Source organism: Choloepus didactylus, chromosome 13 (genome assembly GCF_015220235.1).
Source record: "Choloepus didactylus isolate mChoDid1 chromosome 13, mChoDid1.pri, whole genome shotgun sequence".
Taxonomy (NCBI): domain Eukaryota; kingdom Metazoa; phylum Chordata; class Mammalia; order Pilosa; family Megalonychidae; genus Choloepus; species Choloepus didactylus.
The window spans coordinates 15,708,891-15,733,144 of NC_051319.1; the positions used below are offsets into that span (position 1 = coordinate 15,708,891).

The 24,254-nt window shown below is 40.4% G+C and overlaps 2 protein-coding genes and 1 pseudogene across 2 annotated transcripts; 2 read left to right on the plus strand and 1 right to left on the minus strand.

The window, feature by feature from the left end:
• Nucleotides 1-1,909: 1,909 nt before the first annotated feature.
• Nucleotides 1,910-3,778, minus strand: LOC119507965 (biotinidase-like). Its single transcript, XM_037801324.1, is given in 1 exon segment — nucleotides 1,910-3,778. A coding segment is annotated over 1 exon segment (1,377 nt). The 5' UTR covers nucleotides 3,635-3,778; the 3' UTR covers nucleotides 1,910-2,257.
• Nucleotides 3,779-3,979: 201 nt separating this feature from the next.
• LOC119508443 lies at nucleotides 3,980-5,147 on the plus strand (annotated as a pseudogene).
• Nucleotides 5,148-5,469: 322 nt separating this feature from the next.
• Nucleotides 5,470-23,735, plus strand: BHMT (betaine--homocysteine S-methyltransferase). The gene is given in 8 exon segments (XM_037801326.1): nucleotides 5,470-5,613; nucleotides 9,053-9,185; nucleotides 16,062-16,180; nucleotides 17,175-17,366; nucleotides 17,695-17,842; nucleotides 19,254-19,436; nucleotides 20,935-21,163; nucleotides 22,946-23,735. Coding segments are annotated over 8 exon segments (1,224 nt in total). The 5' UTR covers nucleotides 5,470-5,580; the 3' UTR covers nucleotides 23,133-23,735.
• Nucleotides 23,736-24,254: the final 519 nt, after the last annotated feature.

A 24,254-nucleotide genomic window follows, 5' to 3' on the forward strand; every position in this document is an offset into this window, starting at 1 on the left:
ATGCCTGGTGAGTCACCAGTTTGCAACCACTGTCCTACAGTGTTAACATAAAACATCTCCAATGCTTTGAGGCTAAGTGAAACACTTCTAGTCTAAAAAAGAACTATGAAAAACCAGGTTAAAGAGGATCCCAATTGAATTGAAAATAAAAAGTCCTTGCACTTTCCCAACTACATATTGATGAAATGGATATTACTTTAGCACTTACATTACATGGTGTCCCTTTTGGAAAAAAAGGAGAGATATCCTTTATTCTAGCACCAAGCATGGTGCTTGGAAAAATGTATTAACAGCACTTCATAAGTGTTTATTGAATATATAAATAGGGTTTTAAGCAAAGCACTAGCTGGAGATAGAACAAAAACTACTTTGCAGTTATAAAATTAAGGGGGTGGATCTCCAGCTCTAACCCTCCTCTTCCCTTTCAGGATTTTTTTTTAACACCCATCATCTTTGTAAAAGGCTAAGGACTTCAGTGTTATGACCTCTCTCATCTCATTGCTCTAGCAGAGATCAGAGAACATGGGCAGCCTTCCAAGAACAGCATATTACTGTTCCAAGTTATATCTAAGCGGACTTAGTCCTTTGGGAACAGGGCAAAGGAACTTCAGAGCACATGCTGATAACCCTTCCAACTCCCTGACTACATGGTTTTTAGTACAAAAAACACGGTGCCTACCTCACAGTATTTTGAAGAGGAGTAAAAAATATTGTCCTTGGGCAGGCTCTGAGTAGTGTCTGGCACATACTAAGCTCTCAGTGAACTGTGGATATCATTTATCATCATCTATTATGGAAATAGGGGATAAATAAATTAATTTTTAAAAACAGATATAATGATGGTGGTAGCTTAGGACAGCATACTGAGAAGCTGAGGAAAAATAAAAATATTTGGACAGTTGCCTATAACTCTATTTGGGGAAAGGTGGGAGTGGATGAATATTTAAATAACTAACATATATATATATATATATATATATATATATATGCATGTATATATGCTTAGACATACATAGAATTTCTCTGGAAGGATAGTTAACAGGTAATAATGGTTATCTCCAGGGAGGAAACCTGAGGAATTGAAACAGTAGCTGGGAAAAAAACTTAAATTTTTTTTTTTTTTACCATGTGTCTTTATTACCTATTGAAAACTCGTAATTAATTTTTAAATTTAGTGCTACTAGTTTAAAATACCTCCTAAGACGTGCTGAATTTGGATGAAACTGGGAAATTGGCAAGGTCTGCTCTCAGCCTTTGTTGACTATCAGAGCCCTGATACCGCCCCCTGGCGCCTGGAACTCCTCACTACAGCTGCTCACACTTGGGACCTGTTCATCTCTCTAATGCTCATCAAGTTAAGCCCATAAATGAATCCTCCCTAATGCATTAAGTAACTAAACTGTTACCTACTCGTATACTTCTTAGTGCCTTAATGCCTTAGTGCTACTGTGAAGGGTGACGTTACTTCATGTCTTATTCTTGCTGATTCCAGATGTGGGAGCAAGTGAAATATAAAATTATTGGAATTACAGTATATGCGTCCATCGTGCTTCTGTTTTCTTTTCATCTTAATCTTGACATGATTATGAAATGCAACAGACTTTTCCATTTTCTCAGTTGTATCTCAAGTGCACATCACTTTAGCAATTAAATTTTTATTGCTTTATCATTTGCTACAGTAATTTCCTTCTTTGCAGAAGTAGAAATGGAGGCTATATCACACAGAATTTTCTCATGTTTTTATTTGGGTAAATGGTTCTGAATTCTGTTTCAGACTTTTTATTTGTTTCTAGGCTATTTATCGTCACTTTGCACATTTTTAATGCAACTTTTAAATTATTTTAAAAATCAATATATCTCGTAAAAATATTTCAGAAAATAAGGTAACATATAAAAAATAAAAGTGGATACAATAGGAACTTCTAGGTTGTATACATGTTACCAGAATTTTTTTTTTTTTTTGTAATATATAAATTGGGATTTATTTTTGTTCCAGCTGTTAAAATCAATCTGTACTGAGAGAGATGCTGGAGGAAGATGTGGCTTGAAAAAGAAAAACATGAGTAGAAAATGCCAGAAAATGTCTCAGTAATTCATGTTTAAGAGGAAGAGACATGGAGAGAATCTGTCTCTCCTACTTCTTCCCTTAGTTCCCAGGGTGGGATCTGGTGTCCCAGAAATGGGCACCGCCTTTCGGGCAGAGGTGGTTCCAGCCTTTGTGATCTCTGGCCTGTGAAAGTGCAAGGCTCACACTTCCCTAATCCCTCTCATACAGCTGCCCATAGAGAGCTGCATTCACTAGGCCGGAGGACAGTCCACTTTTCCTCAGGAAATAGTGGTCATTCTCCCAGCTGAGCTGCCCGGGGACTTCAAGGGTCATCCCTGAAGTTAGGAGCAGAGGAAAGATATAGGAAGTACTGAAGTTCCCCCACAGATGAAAGTCAAATATTCCCGTGGCTTCTGAGATCTCTTGCCTACAGGTGTCAAAGCCAAGACCCCCACACTTGACCAGGGCACGAACTTGAATGTAGTAAGTGCCATGCACCGTGTGAAGGCCATCAAAGATGCCCAGGGCATAGAGCTCTTTGGACATTTCAGGCCTCTGGTAAAGTAAATAACAGCAGAGGTCTTTTGCACACATGTGGAGAAAGCCTTCCTTTCCCCAAACAGGGACCAGGGTGAAATTGTCATACATCATCTCAGAGTAAAATGTGGGAAGTGTGTCCATGTTCCATTTGGTGGCTTCTTCACAATGGACTTCCTGAGCATCCTTCTCACAGCATGGATCACCTGCCAAGATTTTTAAAAACTTACTATGGGATGGATTAATTCTACCTGTTGCATTCTCTGTAGCAATGAGACCTAGTGGATTTTTGGCTATCTGGGCAATTATGAGGTGACCTTTGGGGTTTTCTATATCATGGTACCAAAAGGACTTCAGAGGGGTGTGTGTGCCACTCCCTGTCATCCCCAGAGATGAGTGGTGGATGTTGGCTGCCAGCACATTGATGCCAAAGGCAACAGCAAAAGCTTATTGAATCTGAATAGCTGCCAAGAGCAGGAGCTGGTTCATCCAGGCAGCTGGAAACACCATGTGCTTCACCTCAGAGTCTCTGACGAGTCTGATGGTAGGGTCAAAGAACAATATGTCAAAGCAAGTGAAGACACCAAACTTGCCAGCAAAGGGGGTATCGAAGATGATGTGATCCACTTTGAGAGGGGTATCAAAAGATGCCTCAAAGTAGAGGTTGTGCTTGTGGTAGCAGTCAACAAGGATTCCATTATCACTGAACATGACATTGATATTAAACTGGTATCTCCCATCATTAGGGCACCCTGGGTCACTGCTGTAACAAGGCTGCTTTGTTCCGAGATTGGCCACCAGGAACATCTCTCCCCTGATGGCCATACAACTCAGGTGCTGGAGGACCTCTGTGTCATTGAAACGATGGCACTCGAGGCATGGGTTCCACCTCACCAACTGGGGAGAGGGCATGAAGTCCAAAAATGGGTAAATGGATGTTCTTGTAAAGTTGAATCCATGGATGCCATCTTCTGGAAACACTATAATCTGTACACCCTTTTGGGCTGCATTCATCACTTGCTCTTCATAGATGTCGAGGTTCTGGTTCATTAGCTGCAAGGCCTGCTTGCGAGTGGTGAGAGCTAGAGGGTTGGGACTCTTTGCCGAGTTTTGGTATTAGATTGATGTTAGCTTCATAAAATGTTTTAGGTAGTGTTCCATTTTCTTCAATGTTTTCAAAGAGTTTAAGTTAGATTGGTGTCAGTTCTTTTTGAAAGTTAGGTAGAATTCCCCTGTGAAGCCATCTGGTCCTGAGCATTTATTTGTGGGAAGCTTTCTGATGATTGATTGGATCTCTTTGCTTGTGATTGGTTGGCTGAGGTCTTCTATTTCTTCTTTGGTCAGTCTAGGTTGTTCATATGTTTTCACGGTGGCCACATAATGCTCAGGCACAGAATGCTCCCCGCCGTAGACTCCCAGGGCAACTACGAAACAGCAGCCGAGGAAAACAGCAAGCTTATTGCTGGCTCCAGACATAATGCAGACCATAAATCTGTACAACATAGGCCGCAGCCTCTGGCTAATCCCACCTCCTTCTGACACTCTTACCCCATGACTGGCAGAAGCAGGTAGAGGGCAGGGTTCGGATAGGAGAAAGGTTGTGTTTACATTCTCACCTCACCCAGAGACCGGGTTGATCTTCCTTTACCAGAATATTTTTAAAACCATAGAACTGAAATAAAAAGATAAAATAAAAACAAGCACTATAGCCACTATAAACAGATAACTACTGTCAAAATTTTGAACTATTTTCTTTGAGTTCTCCTAATGCCTATCCATTTTCATACATAGTTGCCATGCTGAATTTTGAAGTAAGTCTCCAAAACACATCATTTTCACTTTCATAAATAAATGTTAAAAGTCTGTTCTTGTTAACTACTGCAGACACTCTTATTAGAAACTACTGTATTATTAGCAATGGCAAGGCACGTTTAGGTATAAGGGTAGATTATTTTGAAAATACCCACTAATTCAGAGTTAGTACAGGACTCTTCTATAAATAACCACCTGACCTATCACACAGGAGATCACATTTTAGTCTGAATTTCCTCCAGGGCGTCGCCTCCTCATGCAATTATCTTGTATCCTCAGCCTTTCACAAATACCTATATTGACTGGAATTCTTACAAGCCTCTTCTAGAGGCTTAAGTGGGTAGGTAGATCTGGGTCAGAGACCTGCCTGGAGTTCCTTGAAGGTCTCACTGATGATATTGAAAGCCCAGAAACAGCTGCTCTTTGGAGCTTGAGGAAGAGACTGGCTATAAAGGTGCCGTTGCTGAAGGCTCTCCAGCCCCGTGTATGGACCCTGATCTGTCCGGCTGCACCGCCCACATCGTGACCGTGACCATTAACGGTGACGACACGGAGAACGTCAGGCCCAAGCCGAAGCCGGGGGACGGATAATTTGTGGAAGTAAACTCTTTATCAAAGAATGACCTGCAGAAGAGAACTGACGCTCTTGTAGCTGATGAAAATCTCACAGTGGACGCGAGTCTACTCCTATGCACTGGCCCTGAAACACGCAAACACTAAGCCCTTTGACGTGCCCTTCCTGAAAGTTTAAGTACAAAAAAGACCCTGTCCATGTTTTTGTAAACAAGACCACCAGACCATCTTCACTTAGACTTTATATGCAACACAGATTAATGTCAATTTTAAATTAGCTTTTTCACAAAATAAAAGCACCGTTAGAATTAAAGAAAACAAACAAACAAAAAAACCCCTCAACTCCTCAGTGTTTCCACCAGTTGAGAAAACAGTCTCGACTATCCCTTTCGCAGGGTAGGTGCCCAACGAGCAGCTGGCCAGAATAAAAGGCTGGTGGGCGTGTTCCCGCCCGAAGCCCGCGTTGGTGCCAACTCTGAAAAACCCACCCCGCGCTGAGGAGCAGGTATAAAGAGTCCGCCTGCGGCCGCGGGGCAGTTCCCGGCTTCACAGGGGAAAGGCTCGCGTCGTTGGTTAGCTTACGTGGCAAGTATCGTCCGGGCACCACGAAGATGGCTCCCATTGCGGGGAAAAAGGCCAAGAAAGTGAGTCTCCAGAGGGGGCCCGGGGGCACCTTCCGTCCCGGCAGAGGCTCTGGGTCCCGACCCATCGGCCCCGCACCCCAGACGGCAAGCGTAGAGGGCTCTTTAGAGCCCGGCTGTGGATATAGCGCCCCCAACCCACCCCCAATCCCAGCCTCAGACCAAAAGATGTTCTTGGAACGTATGCAGGATCCCAAGACGCCTCTCCCACTCCAGCCCTTGTCCAGAGTGCTTTCCCAGAAGCTTCCCCTCCTGGTTCTAGAGCTTGCCCCTCCCTTCTCTTTCCGTCTGGGGACCAGAGCGCGCCCCAGATCTACGTTTTCCGGATTTCCACAGGTGCGATTTCTCTCCCCGGTTGCGTTCAGACAAGCTGGCGCCCGGCAGCGCGCCCCAGATCCACCGTATGTGCGCCCCCGGCCCCCGTGCGCACACTCTGCGCACTGCGCAGGCGAGCCAGGAAATCTCGCGCGCCGCGCGGGCCCCGACGGTTTCCCGCCCGCGTCTAGACTGGCTCCTGGGGTCTCAGCCCCGCGCGCCCGGGTCGCCCCCCTCCTGGCTTCTCGCCCTGCCGCGTTCTGCCACCGCCCCAAGACCGAGACGTTGGTTGGGTGATGGTAGGTTTTCACTCGCAATTTGGTTTCAGCACACACACAAAAATGCAACATTCGGGCCCCAAACCGACGATTTCAGAGGGATTGTAAAATAATCTGAGGAAGGGCAGCTAATAATATATGCCAAAAACCCAATAGCTGCAGCACCTAATTAATAACTTTCCCAGTGACTTACTGGAGCAAATGTTCTCAGTCTAGGCAGTCTGTCTTCGTCTATTTTGAGGGAGTCTGTTCGGAGGGGTGAAAAGAACGAGGAGAGGAGAGTGACAGAAACCCTATAGCCAGGACCTGGCGCGAGAGAGGCCTCAGAGATGGCAGAGAGGCAGACCGCGCGGGCCAACAGTGCCCCCTAGGACATAAGGTCCGTGAGGGCAGGTCCACAGCTCATCCTCAGTGCCAGCCCCTGCTGGGAAACACCCCGGGCTGTGCCTGGTTTTTTTAAAAGGCATGTCTCCCAAATCAAAAAGACAGGCTCGTCTAGGTGGAGAATTTTCCAGTCCATAAACCTACTAAATTCATAGTCAGTATAGACTGGAAAGGATGATTCCTATAGAGATTTAAATTTGGGGGATTGGAGGTTGGCCTCAGTTGCATAGCCATGAATTCTAACCCACCCCCCAAACTCAAACTCAGAAAATTTAACATTTTAAAGCCTATCCGTGTATTTTACATTATCTAAGCAACAGATAGACATAAGATAAAAGTTTCTTCCATAACCTGTTCCCATGCCTATGTCAGTGTTAAAAAGTGGACATTAATATGTCTAAACATTTAGCTTAAAATATGTTACAAAACTAATTGTAAACAATGAGGAAAAGTACAAAGAACATTGTTATATTTTGTTGTATATTCTGCTAGTTTGTTATCTAGACAGATATATACTTTTTAAACAAAAATGGGCTGATTTACAAATACTGTTTTGTAATACTTTTTCACAGTACAATCTCTAGGTTTTTTTTTTCATAACACATTCCACTTTAAAAAAAAATGGCTATTTTAACTCAGGAACAAAAAGTTGAAGTCCAGGTAATTAAAAAATGTAAAATCTAAGAGGTACTATTTCCAGATGTAATTGCTGCACAAATTTATGGACAGCATGGTAATCAAATCACCACTACCCACCCTATATTTTATAGAAAATATCTTTAGCTATTCTTGTGCTTTAAAATGTGTACTGAGGTTTGAAACACACATAGATGTTCAGTGAGAGCTGCTAGCTGACCAAACAAAATGCGTGAATTATTTTGACCCAAATGAGAGTTAATAAATAGTCGTTGCAGTATATTTTTCCCTTGTTAATTGGTTCATTATGATGAAAATTGTCATTTAAGACATGGCATTTAGAAGTATGTAATCATCACAAACACTTGGATTTCAAAACTACATGTCAGCCATTCTATACAGTATTTTTGTAGTTATTGTCTGTTATCTCATGGACTTATAGGTTTGAAAAATTTGGGGTCTGGAAGGGATATTAGGGAGAATATAGCATAATCCTCCTATTTTACTGATCTAATGTAAAAATGTTAGTTATTTTTTCTTTCTGAGCACCAGCTATTCCATGGGGAGTAGAGCAGTGGGGAAGAGGATTAAAATGAGAGCTCGGAGAAGGTGGTCAGGAATTGCAATATTCTATGAATGCCTCTCACAGATTTATGTAACCCTTGTTATTAGCTCTCAGCATTTGTTTTATCAGCTATTATTGTCAATAAATGGATCACAATAGGTAAAACATTCTGAGTTATTCCTTTACATTACATGGTCTTTCCAGGGCTGCCCCTTCTTCTTCCCCCTCCCCTCATTTTTAATCAAACCTAGATACCCTTTAAGGATAAAAGAGGGAGCTGAGGGTCAAGAGGCCTTTATCCCCCCATCTGGGAGACCTTTTGTAAATTACTCTGGGGCCCTGGGTCATAATTCCTAATTTGTAAAGTCAGATTGACCTAAATTGAATGTAGAGTCCTTTTTATTTTTAAATTCTGTAATTCTTTGAAATAAAAATGATAAAATGGAAAGTTACTTTCTAACTCACAAGGCCCTTTAAAAATATTAAATTCAAAATGCATTTATTGAACATTAACACCTGGGTAATTATTGCATAGTATTCTAAATGAGATAGGTATGGAGATTGGGCTGGAAATTATTTCACAAATATTTTATTAACTTGTCTCTTCCCTGTTGCTATTGTCTCATACCAAGTACAGGAAGTACAGGATGTGCAGATTCCTAACCTGTTAGCATATCATAGCTACTGTTGTGGAAACTGAATTTTAACCCCTAAGACAGCAGTCCTCAGATGACTTTGCGGTGGTGTTTTCTTCTGATTTACCTAGTGTGTTCTGACTTTTCAGTCTTAAAAATGCCTTAAAATTACATGCCACATCAACTTCTTTAACAATTTTAATCTTCTCTTTAGTTTATTGATGGCATGTGAAGAGAGACTAGCATTCACCATTTTAAGAATGTGTGCTTAAGTATTCATTTGAGGCTTTACAACAAAACCTTTCAACTTAATCTCTCAGCAGATATTTCTTCAAACATTACATTCTCCCACAGTTTTCTTTAAACACTCTTTAATGTATTTTGAAAGAACACTGCCCCCACCCTCAGCATACACATATATCCACAGAATATTGTATGAGCATCCTGGTTTCTTGCCTTATAGATAGCCAAGAATTTATGTGTGAAATATTATCCATGTGTTTTTTCTAAGAAATCTAAAGAAATCATACTTCTTAAGAACATGCTATCAAAAGTATTAAAAATAGAAAATTGTGTTTAAAAACTTAAGTAACCTTAGTTGTCTTTTTTCCCCCATTTTGTAATTTTAGGGTATTCTAGAACGTTTAAATGCCGGGGAGATTGTGATTGGAGATGGAGGCTTTGTCTTCGCTCTGGAGAAGAGGGGCTATGTGAAGGCAGGACCCTGGACCCCAGAAGCTGCTGTGGAACACCCAGAAGCAGGTTGATGCATTGCTCAGTTTTAAGTTCCCATAAAAGTGCACTATGTTGACCCAAGTCTAAGAGCAAACCATCCAACAGATACATTCATGCAACATCTTCCAAATATTTTTTATCACCTGCTGGACACTGCTAGGTACGTAAGTCTGAACTCAAATCTGGAAATAGTATAATCCCTCAGCAGATACTTCTTCAATCATAACATTCTTTCACAGTTTTACAAGTATAAACCCTCCTTGTCACTGTCAACTGTCTTCCTCCGCCTCTGCCCCTCCGTCAGTGAGTCTAGAACCTGGCTCCCTACCTTCTCTGCCCCTCCCTCTCATCACTCTAAGTGACTTCAACAGCCATGCAGATGACCCAGCCAGCACTTTTCTTGCTAGTGCCTTGATCTCCTCCTCATCTCCAATAGGCTTTTCCTCCATCCCCACCTTGGCAACCCTCTCATAGACCTTTCCATCACCAAGAACTGACAACCTCCAAAATCTCAATTACAAGTCCCTCACTCTCTGACCACTACTTTCTATCTTCCCTTCTTGCTTTGTCAAGCATCTCACACTTCCATCTCATCAAGACCCTCAGTCCTCTGTCCCTACCGTTTTAGTGTTTACTATCCATTCTCCCCAATATGTCCATTCTTCCCTCCTCACCCATTTTAAATTCCATGCTACAACATCATCATAGTCTCACAGATGAGCTCTGCCTCCATTGCATATTTGCCAACTGGTTGAATTCATTGTATATAGCCCTACCCTGCTTAAATTCAGCTACCTGCGTATTCTGCATCTGCACCCATGCAACTTGTTCTTACTTTACTTTTTTGACCACAAATTGTTTATGGCCAGGAGAGAAGGTGGAAGGGAACCTGAGGGGAATAAATGCTGTCTTGCTAGGCAGAAGTCTCTGCATCATCTTCAAGCAAGAGGGGAGTATTTGTCTTTCTAAAGGGAGGAGTGGGCCACTTCTTCAGGCCAAAAGAGCTCAGGGCAATCTGGGTTTTCAAAGTTCTTGGGTATATCTACCCATATACCTCATCCTAATCTCAGGTTCTCATGTCTTCCTAAAAGGGGCACTGACTTTAGACAGCAGTCTTGCCCAGTTGAGAATTCAACCCTCTCTGGCGCTCTGCTCCCTGCATAATTTATTTCTGGACCAGATCCTCGGCTACAGGTGATGGTTCTGTTTATATGCCACCAAAGAGGCCCTCAGACTCTCAGACTTTGTCTTAAAATGGTGATTATTTACACTTAGCCTTGATGCATTGATGGTAACCCAACAACAGCCACCTGATTTGATAATCCTTATAATTACTACTTCCCCTGAACCTCTCAAATATCTAAGATATTGCACCTGCTCTGCATTCCCTTTCAAGGGCATCCACCCCAATTCACCACTGGGAAAAATGTTAACAATTGTACCCCTAGAGCATGCTAGGAAAAAACAGTGCTTCTCCTGCCACCAGTGCTGGGATCCCGGTTCCCAGCTGGCCAAAAGGAGGTCCGGCTCTAAAAGGATACTTCAAGCTGTTTCCTCCTCTAAAATGATACTTTTAAGTTGTTTCCTAGGACTAGTCCTAGCACCAGCGGTTGCAGGTCAGGCCACCCAGGAAACAGATTCTGAGGTGGAAAAATGTGTGCAGGAGTTTTTCGTTTTTTGGGGGGGGGGAGGGGAGTGCTGTCCACAAACAATACTTATAGAGAGTGAGGGAAGCAGGATTGAGCAGAGGGAGAAATTGAACTGTGATGCAGTTGAAACAAAGGCCTCGGCCAATCCCTCAGCAAGTCCTCGAGTTGGATAGGCCCTTCAGAGTTGTTCCAAATTGAGGGGGGCTGGGTCTTTGCACTGCATGCAAGCTATCAGTTCCCTCTTCTCCCCTGCCCCAGGAGAGGGCTTAACCGTGGGGAAGGCAGCTCCCTTTGGAGTAGAGCAATTCCTGAAGGGTGCCTTCGCTGTGAGTCCCCAGCAGCCACTGCTGCTGGCAGCAGGAGGAAGGACTGCCTCAGACTTGAGGTGGGGGTCTGCAGCTGCCATTACAGCCTCCCTCTCATTCCCTTGGGCATGTTGCTCTTGTCTCCACCTTAGACCCTTTCACCAGCTGGTCCTTCTACCTGTGATATTCTCTGCTAATCTTATCTCTGTCTTGAAACATCAATGTTTCAACATTGGTGTTGCCTCTTTAGAAAGGCCTTCTCTCACTGTCTGATTTAAAGTAACCCTGAGGTCCCTCTTTATCACACAGTCCTGTTTTGTTTTCTTCATAGTACTGATTTCTCCTTTTTTTATATTAATAGTTTTTTTTGTAGAGAAGTTGTGGGTTAATGGAAATATCATGCATAAAATATAGAAAACACAGAGTTCCCATATACCACCCTATTTGTAACACCTTGCATTAGTGAGATATGTTTGTTATAATTCATGGAAGAACATTTTTATAAATGTACCATAACTTCTTCTGTCTTTTATTGTTGTTATTTGTCTATCCATGCTAGAATGTAAGCTCACTATTCACTGATGTATCCCCAGCACCCAGAATGAACCCTGGCACATGCTGATTGAATGAAAGGGAGTTCAGTTTCACAGCTGGACTGAGCAAAGTGGAATAGTCAGGTCTGCCTGACTGGTTTGGAATAATATAATGGAAGGGATGGACTTTGGAAGAGTGTAATGGGCTGGGGAAAAGGAAGGTGAGAGAGGCCCTTCTAACCTGAAAGCTTTATTTTAAAGGGTAGCCCTCTAAAATAAAGGTAGAGGAAGGGGATTTGAGCAGATGATTCTAAGAAGGCAAAATGAGGTAGTGGAAGTGAGGAAAAGCTCATATTACTATGTGAAACACCTTTAAAAGAAGGAAGTTGACTCTTTCAGATGAAATTAGGGCAAGTTCTACTAAATATTATATGTGATGAACAGTTGTATTATGTTAATAAAGAAAGCTATATTTCATTCAACTCCATGATAAAGGATGTGAAAATTAACAGAATACATAAATGCATGAGAGACAGTACAGCTTTGAGGTGGAGCTTTATAGACTGGATGCAGACTGTGTGGATCAAATACTAAGCCACCAGCTGTGTTTATTTGGGACAATTACTTAGCTTCTCTTGGATTCAATTTCCTTTTTCTAGAACAGGAATACTATTAACATCTACCTCAAAAGGTTGTTAAGAAGATCAAATGAATTACATGTTAAAATGTTTAAAATAGTGCCTGGCACATGTGAAAGACTGTGTGTATTAACCATTGTTATTAAGATGGCTCCATTGATCTTTTATTCTCTCAATAGGATTCTTGGATATATTAACTTTTCTGCAAGAGAAGAAACAAAATGTGTTCAGGGCTCAAATCACACAATCCTAAATGGTATTCAAAGTAAAAGAATTATACTCACACTGTGAAACTCAGAAAATGTACACAACTTTATATTTCCAAATAAAAGTTAGAAATGAATACTCTTCTTACCCTAAAAAAGAAAAAAAGATAACTTTTAGGCCTTTAGGGAAGCTAAAACAACAGTGGTTCCTCAAATTTTCATTTTACCAGCAGATATTCCTGGGCCTCACTTTTAGAGATTGGGGTTCATTGAGTCTGTGAGGGCATCCAGGAGTCTTTATTTATAATAATTGTCCCAGGTGATTTTAAGATTAACCACACTTTGGAAGTATTGCATTAAAAGGCCTTTAAGAAAAACGATGGAGGATCAATTAAGATCAGAGAGTGAAGATTTAAATAATATACCTAGGTTTGCTTTTAAAGGTCTGCTTGCCTGATTAAATGCAGAATAAAATATTTCTTGGGCCAAAGCAATAGTAATGATAAACTAATTTTGCCCAGGCTTTGCCACGTAGACGAAGTAAGACTTACTTAAACCACAAGTTTCAATTTTGTAAGTAGCAACAACAAAGTTTACCTGTTAGAGGAGCTTATTAAAACTGCTCTGATACTAATTTTCTACTATTTTAATAATAGTACAACATACTTTATCTCTTGACCATCTGTATCTTGAGTATTTTGAACTTGTTAAGGTATATTGAGCATTGCTCTGCTGCTTCTGGGAATTCCATCCTTTTCAAGAATTAATGAAATCTCCATGATATTAGATTTAATCCCTTCTTCTACATACTGAAATCTCATATACTAGATTATGCCAGCACCTAGTTCAGATTCTGTCAATCACAGTGGACTGTGGGATACATCAGAAAAGACAAATCTCCTATAGCACATCATCATAGGACCACAGCTGTATTTAGCCTCTCTCATAGGATGAAAGATGTTTAAGACATTAATTCTCTGAATGAGAGTGACAGTCAATGTTCATGATATTTTATGCAAATGGACTTGTGTATCTGCTGAAGATTTTTGGATTTTGGAATTGTGGATCAGTAATTGTGGACCTATGTTTTCATTGGCCTCACCGCCATTTACTCATCCCTTCTTTCTGTGCACACACACACACACACACACACACACTAAATTCACATCCCTGGGTATTGAACCCATATAGTTATAGTTATTATCCCATGGAATAAAGACTGAAGAGTTTTATTTGACCTTTTGGACTTTGCTGGGACTCCCAAAGACTCTCATTTCTTAACCTAAATTTACAAGGTTAATATCCAACCATGCTCTGTACACATATAACTGGGTCACACTGTGCATTTAGCTCCTGTGATAGTAAAATAAAACGAGTATAATTGGTTGTAGACCATAAAGTGAATGTAATTAATAATATAGGTTGTGCCATTGTATCACAGAGGCCAGTCACAATCCATTAACGGTTAGAGAAAGAATCTAGGAGTCTTGTAATGAGGGAAAACAGAAACTGGAAATTGAAAGGAAATCCAGACATTATCAGACTAATTCTTCTGCAAAAGGTTATGCCGAAAGTTGTGGTTCCTGCACTCGGTGGAGACAGCATTGATTTTGTCAATGAAACCAGGTTCCATTTTTAGAGAGAGGTTCAGGAATCTGCATTAATAATAATTACCCCCAGGGAGCCTAAGACAGGTCACACTTTGAGAAGCACTGCAGTTTTAAGAAGCATGGTGGAATCATCAATCAAAAGTGGGGTAAATATCTTTATCTGTTTTGGGGTTACTGCCCTCTGGGAAAATCTGATGGAACTCATAGATCTTCTGCATGGTAAAAATGTACATAAACACACAAAAATTGCACATGGTCCCAGGGTGTTTCCTCAGAATCTCTGGAGATCCACCCCAGGACAAACTGGGTGGACCTCCTGCTTTATAAACTCCTTCATCCTAATATATGGGATGCTTATTTATAGACCCTTCACTCCAGTTCCAACCACAGCAGCTCTGTGTTTATCTGATTGATGTAGAGGGGGTCCCTATAAGATTTGTTTAATTGGTTCTGCTGCTAACTAAAACAAGTTTAAAACCAGTTAACTTAGGCGTGCTTTTATGTTCCCACTGAGAACTAAAGTTACCATGATTTTAAAAACAAAGATTTGGCTCCAAGCTTAGACACCCATTTTCCAAAATTCATAAACTCTTTTGCCTCATTTGTTTGTCCATTTAAAAACAAAACCTCCTGTGTTACAGGTGCCCTACTAGGCACTGGGGATACAAAGATGCCCAACTCATCTCCAGTTTCACCCCTGAAAGGCCACAATATCAGTGTCCTACTAATTTCCTACCCTCAGATATAGTTGTTTCCAGGCCTTTGGATTTTTCAGGCATCTGAAATGTCAAAATAAATTCAGAATTGCCAGTTTCTTATTTTGCCAGGTTAATTCCTGACAAAAACAAACACAATCTAAGTCTCGCTATCACTTTACACAGTGAACATTTTTCCACTATCTTAGAATGACAGTTCTCAACACTATAAATAAGAATCAGTTGGAGGGAACATTTTGGGAAGGAAAAACTGCCTGTGCCCACCCCAAACCAATTAATTTAGATTATCTGTGTTGCACTATAGCATTCCTAATTTTTAAAAATCTGGCAAGGGATCTAATGAACAGCCAGGGTTTAGAACACTGTTTTAGAGCAATGGATAATTCTTTAAATGGACTACATTTAGCTACCTGGAAAAAAAATCCCTCCATGTTTTCTCCAGCTAGTGAAAGCTTTGCTGCAGATGGGAATTAATCCACGAACCTGCATTTGGGGATCTTGCTCCAATCCCTATTCTACTCTGCTACCAAAATTGTCTTTCAAAATCACTGAGCTAATCAAATCACTCCCTTAAAAGCTGTTGATATTTCCCCAATAGCTGCAGTCTGGAGCCTAGACTCCTTGGAAAGATGTGTAGGCCATTTTGTACTCTGTCCCAGTCTACCCAAACTGTAATTCCTGCCACTTCTCCCACAGATCCTCAACTCCAACCTCTCATACAGCTCCCCCAAATACCAACATGTTCCTGCCTCCGTGGCTTTGCTCAGGCCATTCCTGCCTGACAAAAACGCTGAATTATTTAAAATGCATCTCAAATGAGTCCTTCCGGTAGGGCCTCCCTCCTCCCTTCACTGCAGGCCCGTGGTAGAAATAGTCTAGTCTTCTTGCTCAGCCCAGCCACACAGTGTTGTTGTCAGTTATTCTTTGATGGATTGCAAATTTCTCAAAGGATAGGAGAATGGACTGTTCATCCTTGTATCCATGAGTGTCTGCCACAAATACAGTCAAGAAATGATGAACCAATGAGCAATTCAAAAATGTGAGTTCCCTCTATGACCACAAGAGCAAATTTGGAGGGTTTGCCAAGAGGCTCCAGACCTGCCTCTCATTAACCCTCAGGATGCATGTATGCCAAGCAATCACAAAGCCAGCAGTAATTTTCATGTTTGTTTATCTGAGCCTTTTGAAAATACCATGGGTTAATAAACTGGTAGAAAGTTATACCTTTCCTCATTCAATCTCCCAGTCCGCCAGCTTCATCGAGAGTTCCTCAGAGCTGGATCAAACGTCATGCAGACCTTCACCTTCTATGCTAGTGAAGACAAGTTGGAGAATAGGGGAAACTATGTTGCAGAGAAAATATCTGTGAGTAAAACCACCCCTTGGACTTTCAGAAGGGCATGGCAGACACATTTCATAACCAAGATAAAATGTTGAGCCTTGTCAGAGGTATTGTGTTTGGTTGGTGGGTTGTATTTTTCTTTGTACTTAGTAAGAAATGAGATGTGTGAATAACAGTCTTGGGTTTTAGCTGGAGTCCCCAAAGTCAACAGTAAAGCATGACATGAAGCAGATTAAAGTATTTAACAATTGTTGATTCTCCCAATCTCTTGGTTAAGTTGCTGAATACAGTAGGCTGCCTTACAAAGGCTTACATCTGTATGGTTTTTTATTGTATCATGGTACCGGGGGAAATCATATGCAAGGAGTCAGTGAACCTGGAATAATGCCCAAACTCAGCTACATTCCACTGTGATATTGGGTAAACCCTTGGCCCCATCAAGCTGCAGGTTCTTCATCTCTAAAATGACCTACAGTAATGGGTTTGTTTGCTTTTTATTTTTAGGTCCAGGTCAACTTCTCATGTCAGAATAATTAGAAAACACCTTACTGGTTATGCATTTATCTGTAAATTCAGAAAATGCATAAAGACAAAATTCTTTATGAATTCATTCTACATGAATTCTGTAGTCATTTTAATTGAATTTTAATCTTATTAGTCATAAAAGCAAATCAACATCATCATCACCACTTTCATCACTATTGCTAGGTACTCTTCTAAGTGCAGCTTAGGCATTGGAAGATGCTAGATCCTCTCACTTAAAGAATTTTACCTGCTTGCAGATCTTTTGTGTAATATGATGTCCTAGATACCACTGTTGGATTTATTGTTATCACTATTATTAATATTACTGGAAGTTGCTCAACTCAGTAAAGCATTGATAGAACAATTCAATAGCTATCATTTCTAGAATAAAATCTTATTGTAAACATATAACCAAGATGTGGGTACTTGAATAATAATTTTATTTCAATTTCACATGAAAACATAGCTGTATCATATATTCACCTATTTTAGGGGCAGAAAGTCAATGAAGCTGCCAGTGACATTGCCCGGCAAGTGGCTGATGAGGGAGATGCTTTGGTGGCGGGAGGCGTGAGTCAGACACCATCATACCTCAGCTGCAAGAGTGAAACTGAAGTTAAAAAAATATTTCAGCAACAGTTAGAGGTCTTTATAAAGAAAAATGTGGACTTCTTGATTGCAGAGGTAAACCCCATCACCACGGATTGACAAGTGACATAGTACATTTTCTCTATCTTTTGCTTTCTGAGGACCCTATGGGGTTAAGTACCAATCATAGCTTAACATTTAAGTTTTTGAAAATCTTTTTTCCAATTTAGGGCTTCTGCCAGATTTGATTCTATTAAACTAATATAGTGTTTTTCAACCTTTGGCTGCAATTTGCACCATTCTATTCCATTTTTAAACAGTTGATCGGTCACAACTCAGATTAAGTTATTAAGCAATAGAATAAGTTTCCAAGTTGTTTTGAGATAAACAAGATTCAAACTATACTAAACTTAATTTATTTCAGTATTTTGAACATGTTGAAGAAGCTGTGTGGGCAGTTGAGGCCTTGAAAGTATCTGGTAAACCAGTGGCAGCTACCATGTGCATAGGCCCAGATGGAGATTTGCATGGCGTGACCCCTGGCGAGTGTGCAGTGCGGCTGGTTAAAGCAGGTGATGACAGATTTTAATTGGTTTGCAATTAGTGAGTCTTTTATAAAATGACATACAAATTCACATTATCTGTGAATCATTGTATACTATTTTTGTTAACAGGAAAATCATTAGTTTACTTCTCTAGGAATACTGATAGTATCATTGAGTCCCAAAGAAAAGAATGTTAAACACACACACACACACACACACACACACTAGCCATTTGGAAGGGCCAAATAGACCTATGCTAGTGGTTTAATACCTAGAAATGAGAAGAATGGTTCAGTCAATCAAAAGTGTTTTGTGCTTTAGGAACATTAGGATAATTTTTTTAAAACTTATTTCCATTCTCATAAATTACTAGTATGCTTTTCTTTTTGTAATTGGTATAATAAATCAAAAATGCATTGATATGAAATACTGACCACCTAATTTATCTTGTTACATTGTTTTCATTTTTAATATTGGATTTCATTTAAATTAGAGGGAACTCACAGGCTGTTTTTTCAAAGCTGCCTCATTTTAAACCCAAGGAATCACTCAGTGTCAGTGGAAGAGGCTGACTCACTCTCTTTGACTGGCTGGCTGTTTAATTTTCTCTGCTGCTCCTGGAATTTTGATGTTGGTGTCACGGGAAACCTCCAAAACCATATACAATGATAGACATATTAAATCATCTATGGTCCAGATATATTAAGAACATAAAGATTATGAAGAAAGTTTTAGGGAAAAAATTAAGTATCTAAAACATGTTTTGTTCTCACTAATTAAATTTCTAAACAGATTTTACAAGAAAGTTTTAAGAAGACAATCTCATATAGTTTTGAATCTGGGGAGGCTAATATTTAAATGAAAAGCTTGTCAAAATGATTGATGGACTGTCAACCATGTTCAGGAGCTGAAGTCAAAGGATTTGGGGAATTTTTTCCTAGACACAAAATTCCTTCTAAAAAACGTTTCTGAAAAGCTTTTATCTGAATTATATCCTGCTGTGCACAAGAAGGTTAGCAATATTATTGAATTGGCCTGATGATAGGGAACATTTAGTTATGCCTCCAATGAGTACTATGGTACCCACAGGTACAATCTAGCAGCTGGGAGTGTTAAAGATTATTGTGCTTGCAATATAATGTCAAACTTTGAAAAATTGGTTACTAAAATTTGAAGTAAAAAAATATCTAATGATTTTTTTAAAAAGACGAGCAACCAAGTGTGCATAAATGACACTTCAACTTTACTAGACTACAAAGTACTTTTTTAAATAAAGCACTCTCTGCCTGTTGGTAATCATTCTTAACCAGTGGTGAGATAGGTTTATGGGTAGTAAGGAGCAATTCATTGTTCCAAGTAAAGATTCCTGATTAAGATAGCAGAGTTGGACCTACTGGTATCTGGTGATTCCCTAAAGGTAAAATGTTCTTGTTTGCAGGAGCCTCCATCGTTGGCGTGAACTGCCATTTTGACCCCACATTAGTCTACAGACAGTGAAGCTCATGAAAGAAGGTTTTAGAGGCCGCGCGATTGAAAGCTCACCTGATGACTCAGCCCTTGGCCTACCACACTCCCGACTGTGGCAAACAGGGATTTATTGATCTCCCAGAATTCCCCTTTGGTAAGACTTTTTATAAATGGTCTCAATATCTTTATGTTTGACAAATTTCCAATAACTCTATAGCCATAGATCTTTTGTGATAGTAAAGAAAGGGTTAATGTCTCATCTCTTGCCCCCAGTTTGTCTCTCTCTGTAGCCAGAAACTCCTTTGTATTAGGCAGTAGTGGAGGGAAAAGATGGCACCAGCAAGCAAGACCTCCTCTGAATTTAAATGTAAAATCAAAGATGAATCAATCTCCAAATAGGACAACAATTAATCATGCCTTTAGGGAGTGAAAATGACCCCCTGCTTTGAGGGAATCAGCAGAAATTTCAGTTCTGGGTCCAGCTCTGTTGCTGAGTTGTGTGAATTTAGGAAAATCCCTTAATTCCTTTGGATCTGAACATTTTCATCAGAAAAGTAAGAGGGTTAGAGGTCCTTTTCTTCTATTTTGAAAGTTTCTCAGCTACATTAGAGTTTTGGGCGTGGGGAGAAGATTCTATCACTGGGTCACTGTATAACAAATTTGAGTAAAGAGATTGAGCAGATGAGGTGAGAGAATACTTAACATTCTAAGCAGAGGAATAAAGCCTCTCAGCATGTTTGGAAAGTGGGAGTGAGGCTACTTTGAAAAATCAAGCCAGAGATGTCAGCAGAGACACTTCATGGCCAGCCTCCTATGCCATTCTAAGGTCCTTATGCCATATCTTTTATTTTACAAGGACCCTTAAAGATACAGGTTAATTAGATTGATATTATAAAATAATCACTGGAACATAACCACAGGGAAAGAATGGCAAGGCATTTGTGTCAGTTATCAATTGTTGCCTAGCAAATTACTGCAAAGTTTAGTGGCTTAAAACAACAAACATTCACTGTCTCACAGTTTCTGTGGGTCAAAAGTTGGGGAGTGGCTTAGCTGAGTAGTTTTGGCTCAGGAGCTCTCATGAAGTTACAGTCCAGGTGTTGGCCAGGGTTACAATCACCTGAAGGGCTCACAGGATCTGGAGGATTTACTTCCAAGGTCAGTTACTTGGCTGTTGGGAGTTGGTGTCAGTTCTTCCTGGCTGTAGGTTCAAGGCCTCAGTTCCTCACCACATGGGCCTTTCCATAGTGAAGCTTGAGTGTCTCATGACATGGCAGCTGGCGTCCCCCAGACTGTGTGTTCCAAGAAAGAGCAAAGCACAAACCGTAGTGTCTTTTATGACCTAGTCTCAGAAATCATATGCCATCCTTCTGCCATACTGTGTTGGTCTGCCGACCAGCCCTGATACAGTGTGAGAGGGGACTAAGCAAGGAGGAGAATATCGCAGAATGATAGAGAACCATCTTGAAGTCTGGCTCCTACAGCATTTAAGACTGGATATGTAAACATAAAGTAGCTAGTGGTTTTTAACAGTTAAGACTTGAATATTGACAACTTATTCAAGTCATCTATTGAAATGACGTATTTATTATAGCTGTTTTATTTAAATATATTTTAAAAAACAGATTAAGACAAAATCCTATTTATTACAGGACTGGAGCCCAGAGTTGCAACCAGATGGGATATTCAAAAATATGCCAGAGAGGCCTACAACCTGGGTGTCAGGTACATTGGTGGATGCTGTGGATTTGAGCCCTACCACATCAGAGCCATTGCAGAGGAGCTGGCCCCGGAAAGGGGATTTTTGCCACCAGCTTCAGAAAAACACGGCAGCTGGGGAAGTGGTTTGGACATGCATACCAAACCCTGGATTAGAGCAAGGTAAGTACATTTAAACTACATTTGCCAACCCAAGCTCATTTAATTACGAATATATCCGGGTGAGGCCATTACAAAGAGTACAGCTAATTTTGTGTGTGATGGTGAAGAATCAGTTACCCTTCTTAAATTTTCTCATAGAGATGTTTATTAAAACATCCCTATGGGGTGATTTCTTAAGAAGGCTTTAAAAATATAGAATACAAATGTGACAATGAAATTTGATTTCATGTGCTAGTAAAGCACCATCCATGTGATAGACACTAATATTGAATGGCATTGATTTCCAAGATTTAAATTGCCTTAGGTATAACAAATACTAAGTGCCTGTTCTGTGCCAAGCACAATTCTTGGAGCTGGGAATACAATGATGAACAAAATAGACAAAGTCTTTGTCCTCAGAGCTTACATCCCAGAGGAGAGGATGAATAATAAACAAGTAAACATATAGTATATATCAGGCATTGTAAAGGGCACTAGGAATATAGAGATGAAAAGCCATGGTCTCTGGCTTGGAGAATATTACAGGCTATTGGGGGAAATGGATAAGAAAACAAACATTTTATAATACAGTAATTGCTTTAGTAGAGATGTGGATAAAAAGGTAACAAAAAGAAGAGAGTGACTGAAAATCTCTGCCCAATAGGAAACATATTTTAGAAGAATGGGCTTTTCAGCTGGGTAGGCTAAGTAGGTGCCTGCTAGGTGGAGAATGGAGTGGAGGCTGAGCTCTCCAAGCAGAGAGTATTTCCGCTCCATTCAGCAGACATTGAGCACTACTGTCAGGCACCATTGCTGGCACTGAGATAGCAGCTGACTAAGGCATGGCCCTGACTCCAAGGAGTTAACAATCAGGTGGTGCAGAGAGATAAATAAGTTCAAATCAGTATACAGTAAATTCAAGGATGAAGATGTGCACTAGTGTTGTGGGCTCTGAGCTAATGACCTGTGAGTCAGAAGGTGGGAGTGGAATTGGGGTCGGGGTGTTAATGAAGGATTCCTAAGACAGCTGATGCCTGAGCTGAATTTTGAAGGATGAATTACATTAACCAGAGGAAGAACCAGCCTTCAGGAAAGCAGCAACTGGTGAAAGAGAATGGTATATTGAGAAACTAGAAGTTTGAGAATATTGGGGGCAGAAAATTGGAAGAAGACAAATCCAGGAGTAAGAGGAAACCTCATACCAAAGGCAATGAAGACGCTGGAGGGGTAGGTCTCAAGTAGCCAGAAGGAAAGGTTAGATTTGCAAGTTAGCAATTTTTAAGTGGCCTTGTGACAGGGAAACCTGGGAGGAGACCTTTGCTAGAATGGATACCAGATGTGATGAGGCCTCCACTAGAATGAAGTAATGGAAATGGAAAGAAGAAGAATGCAGAATCCACAGAATCATAGGTGAAGTAATACTGGGCTTGGGGAAAAGCAACAAGTGTGGACTCAGCTAGTTAATGAAGTAAAGTGCCAGAAGGTAAGGATGGAGAGGTAGGATAAATTGGATAGAAAGTTCTCAATTCTCATTCTAAATTCTTAATTTTTGATACATATGTATATAAAATATATAAAAAAGAATAAGTGTGTGTGTGTGTGTGTGGTGTAAAAGGAATAAATTCAAAGCGATTTTTGAGCTACAGATTCTGGAGGGAAGAAAATTTTAGTTCAGATTAGTAAGCCTGTTTTAACAGACTTACTCTCAGAGTCCAAAGATGGCTCCGTGGATGACTTCTAGTTCAATGACATATAGATACCGATACTAAGGGAGGGGTCTAATGTTGTGTTTTGTTCCCACAGGGCCAGGAAGGAATACTGGGAGAATCTTCGGATAGCCTCAGGCAGGCCATACAACCCTTCAATGTCAAAGCCTGATGCCTGGGGAGTGACCAAAGGAACAGTGGAGCTGATGCAGCAGAAGGAAGCCACAACTAACCAACAGCTGAAGGAGCTCTTTGTAAAACAGAAATCCAAATCTGCACAGTAGCCTCAATGGAATGTATTTGTGATGAATTCCTCTATGTTTGGGCCAGTTCCTAAAAAATAGGGAAAAGATTGTTAAAAAGCAATGCTTGTATTAATACCACTTTACACAATAGTTGGTATTAGCTGAATGAAATAGAATTACATGCATTACTATATGATGGTACTGTGAACAGCTTATTGAACACCATGGATGATTGTATGGTATATGAATATATTTCAATAAAACTGAATTTAATTAAAAAAAAAGAAATAGAATTACAAATAGCACTTGACAATTTTAAAGTATGTTTTAGAAGTTTACTTAGAAGCAAAATAAGTAAGAAGTAAATCTTAAACAAGTTTGCTAGGCACCTACCAGGTATAAGTTATTAGGGAAAGCACTGTGACCAACGAAAAGTAATTCAGACACTAATCCTGCTTCAAGAAAGTTGTAGCCTAGTAAGAAAAGAAAAGACAAACTGTCATAAATGACTCAGCAACCAGAGAGGGACAAATAAAGTACTATAGAAAAGAGGCTTCCCTACTCTTTTGATCTTGACCCAGATCTTGACCCTCAGTAAAAAAAAAAAAAAAAACTTTATATATTGACCAGTAAAACACATAACACATGCAACCACATGAAGTAAAATGTGTGATTCATCTTCTGGTATTTTCTAATCTATTCCTTTCTGTTTTAGTTCATTAATTTTTAAAAAGTGTTGCTTGAGACCCTTCAAAATGATTTTATGACCCATTAATTGATTTTAACCCACTGTTTTAAAAACATTGCCATGGGACACTGGAGATATGGAAACTTTCTAATTGAAATTTACTCTTACAAAAACGTCAAAGTCCTATGGGCAGGGAAGATAGCAGAGTAGGGGACTCCAGGACTTACTCCTCCTCCAAAAACAGCTAGTAGACAGGCAGAAACTGTCTAAAACAACTGTTCCTGGGCTCTGGAGACCAGGGGAGCACTGTTAGCATCCAGGGAGGAGTGGGTCAAAGAGACTGAGGAACTGGGGAAAGCTGTGAATAACCCACTCCACAGTGGCAGCTGGTGCCATTCCCCACCCTGGAGGCAAGCTACCCAGGTTCAGGTCCCTGGCTGGCTGCTGTGGATGGAAAGGGACATGGAAATGCT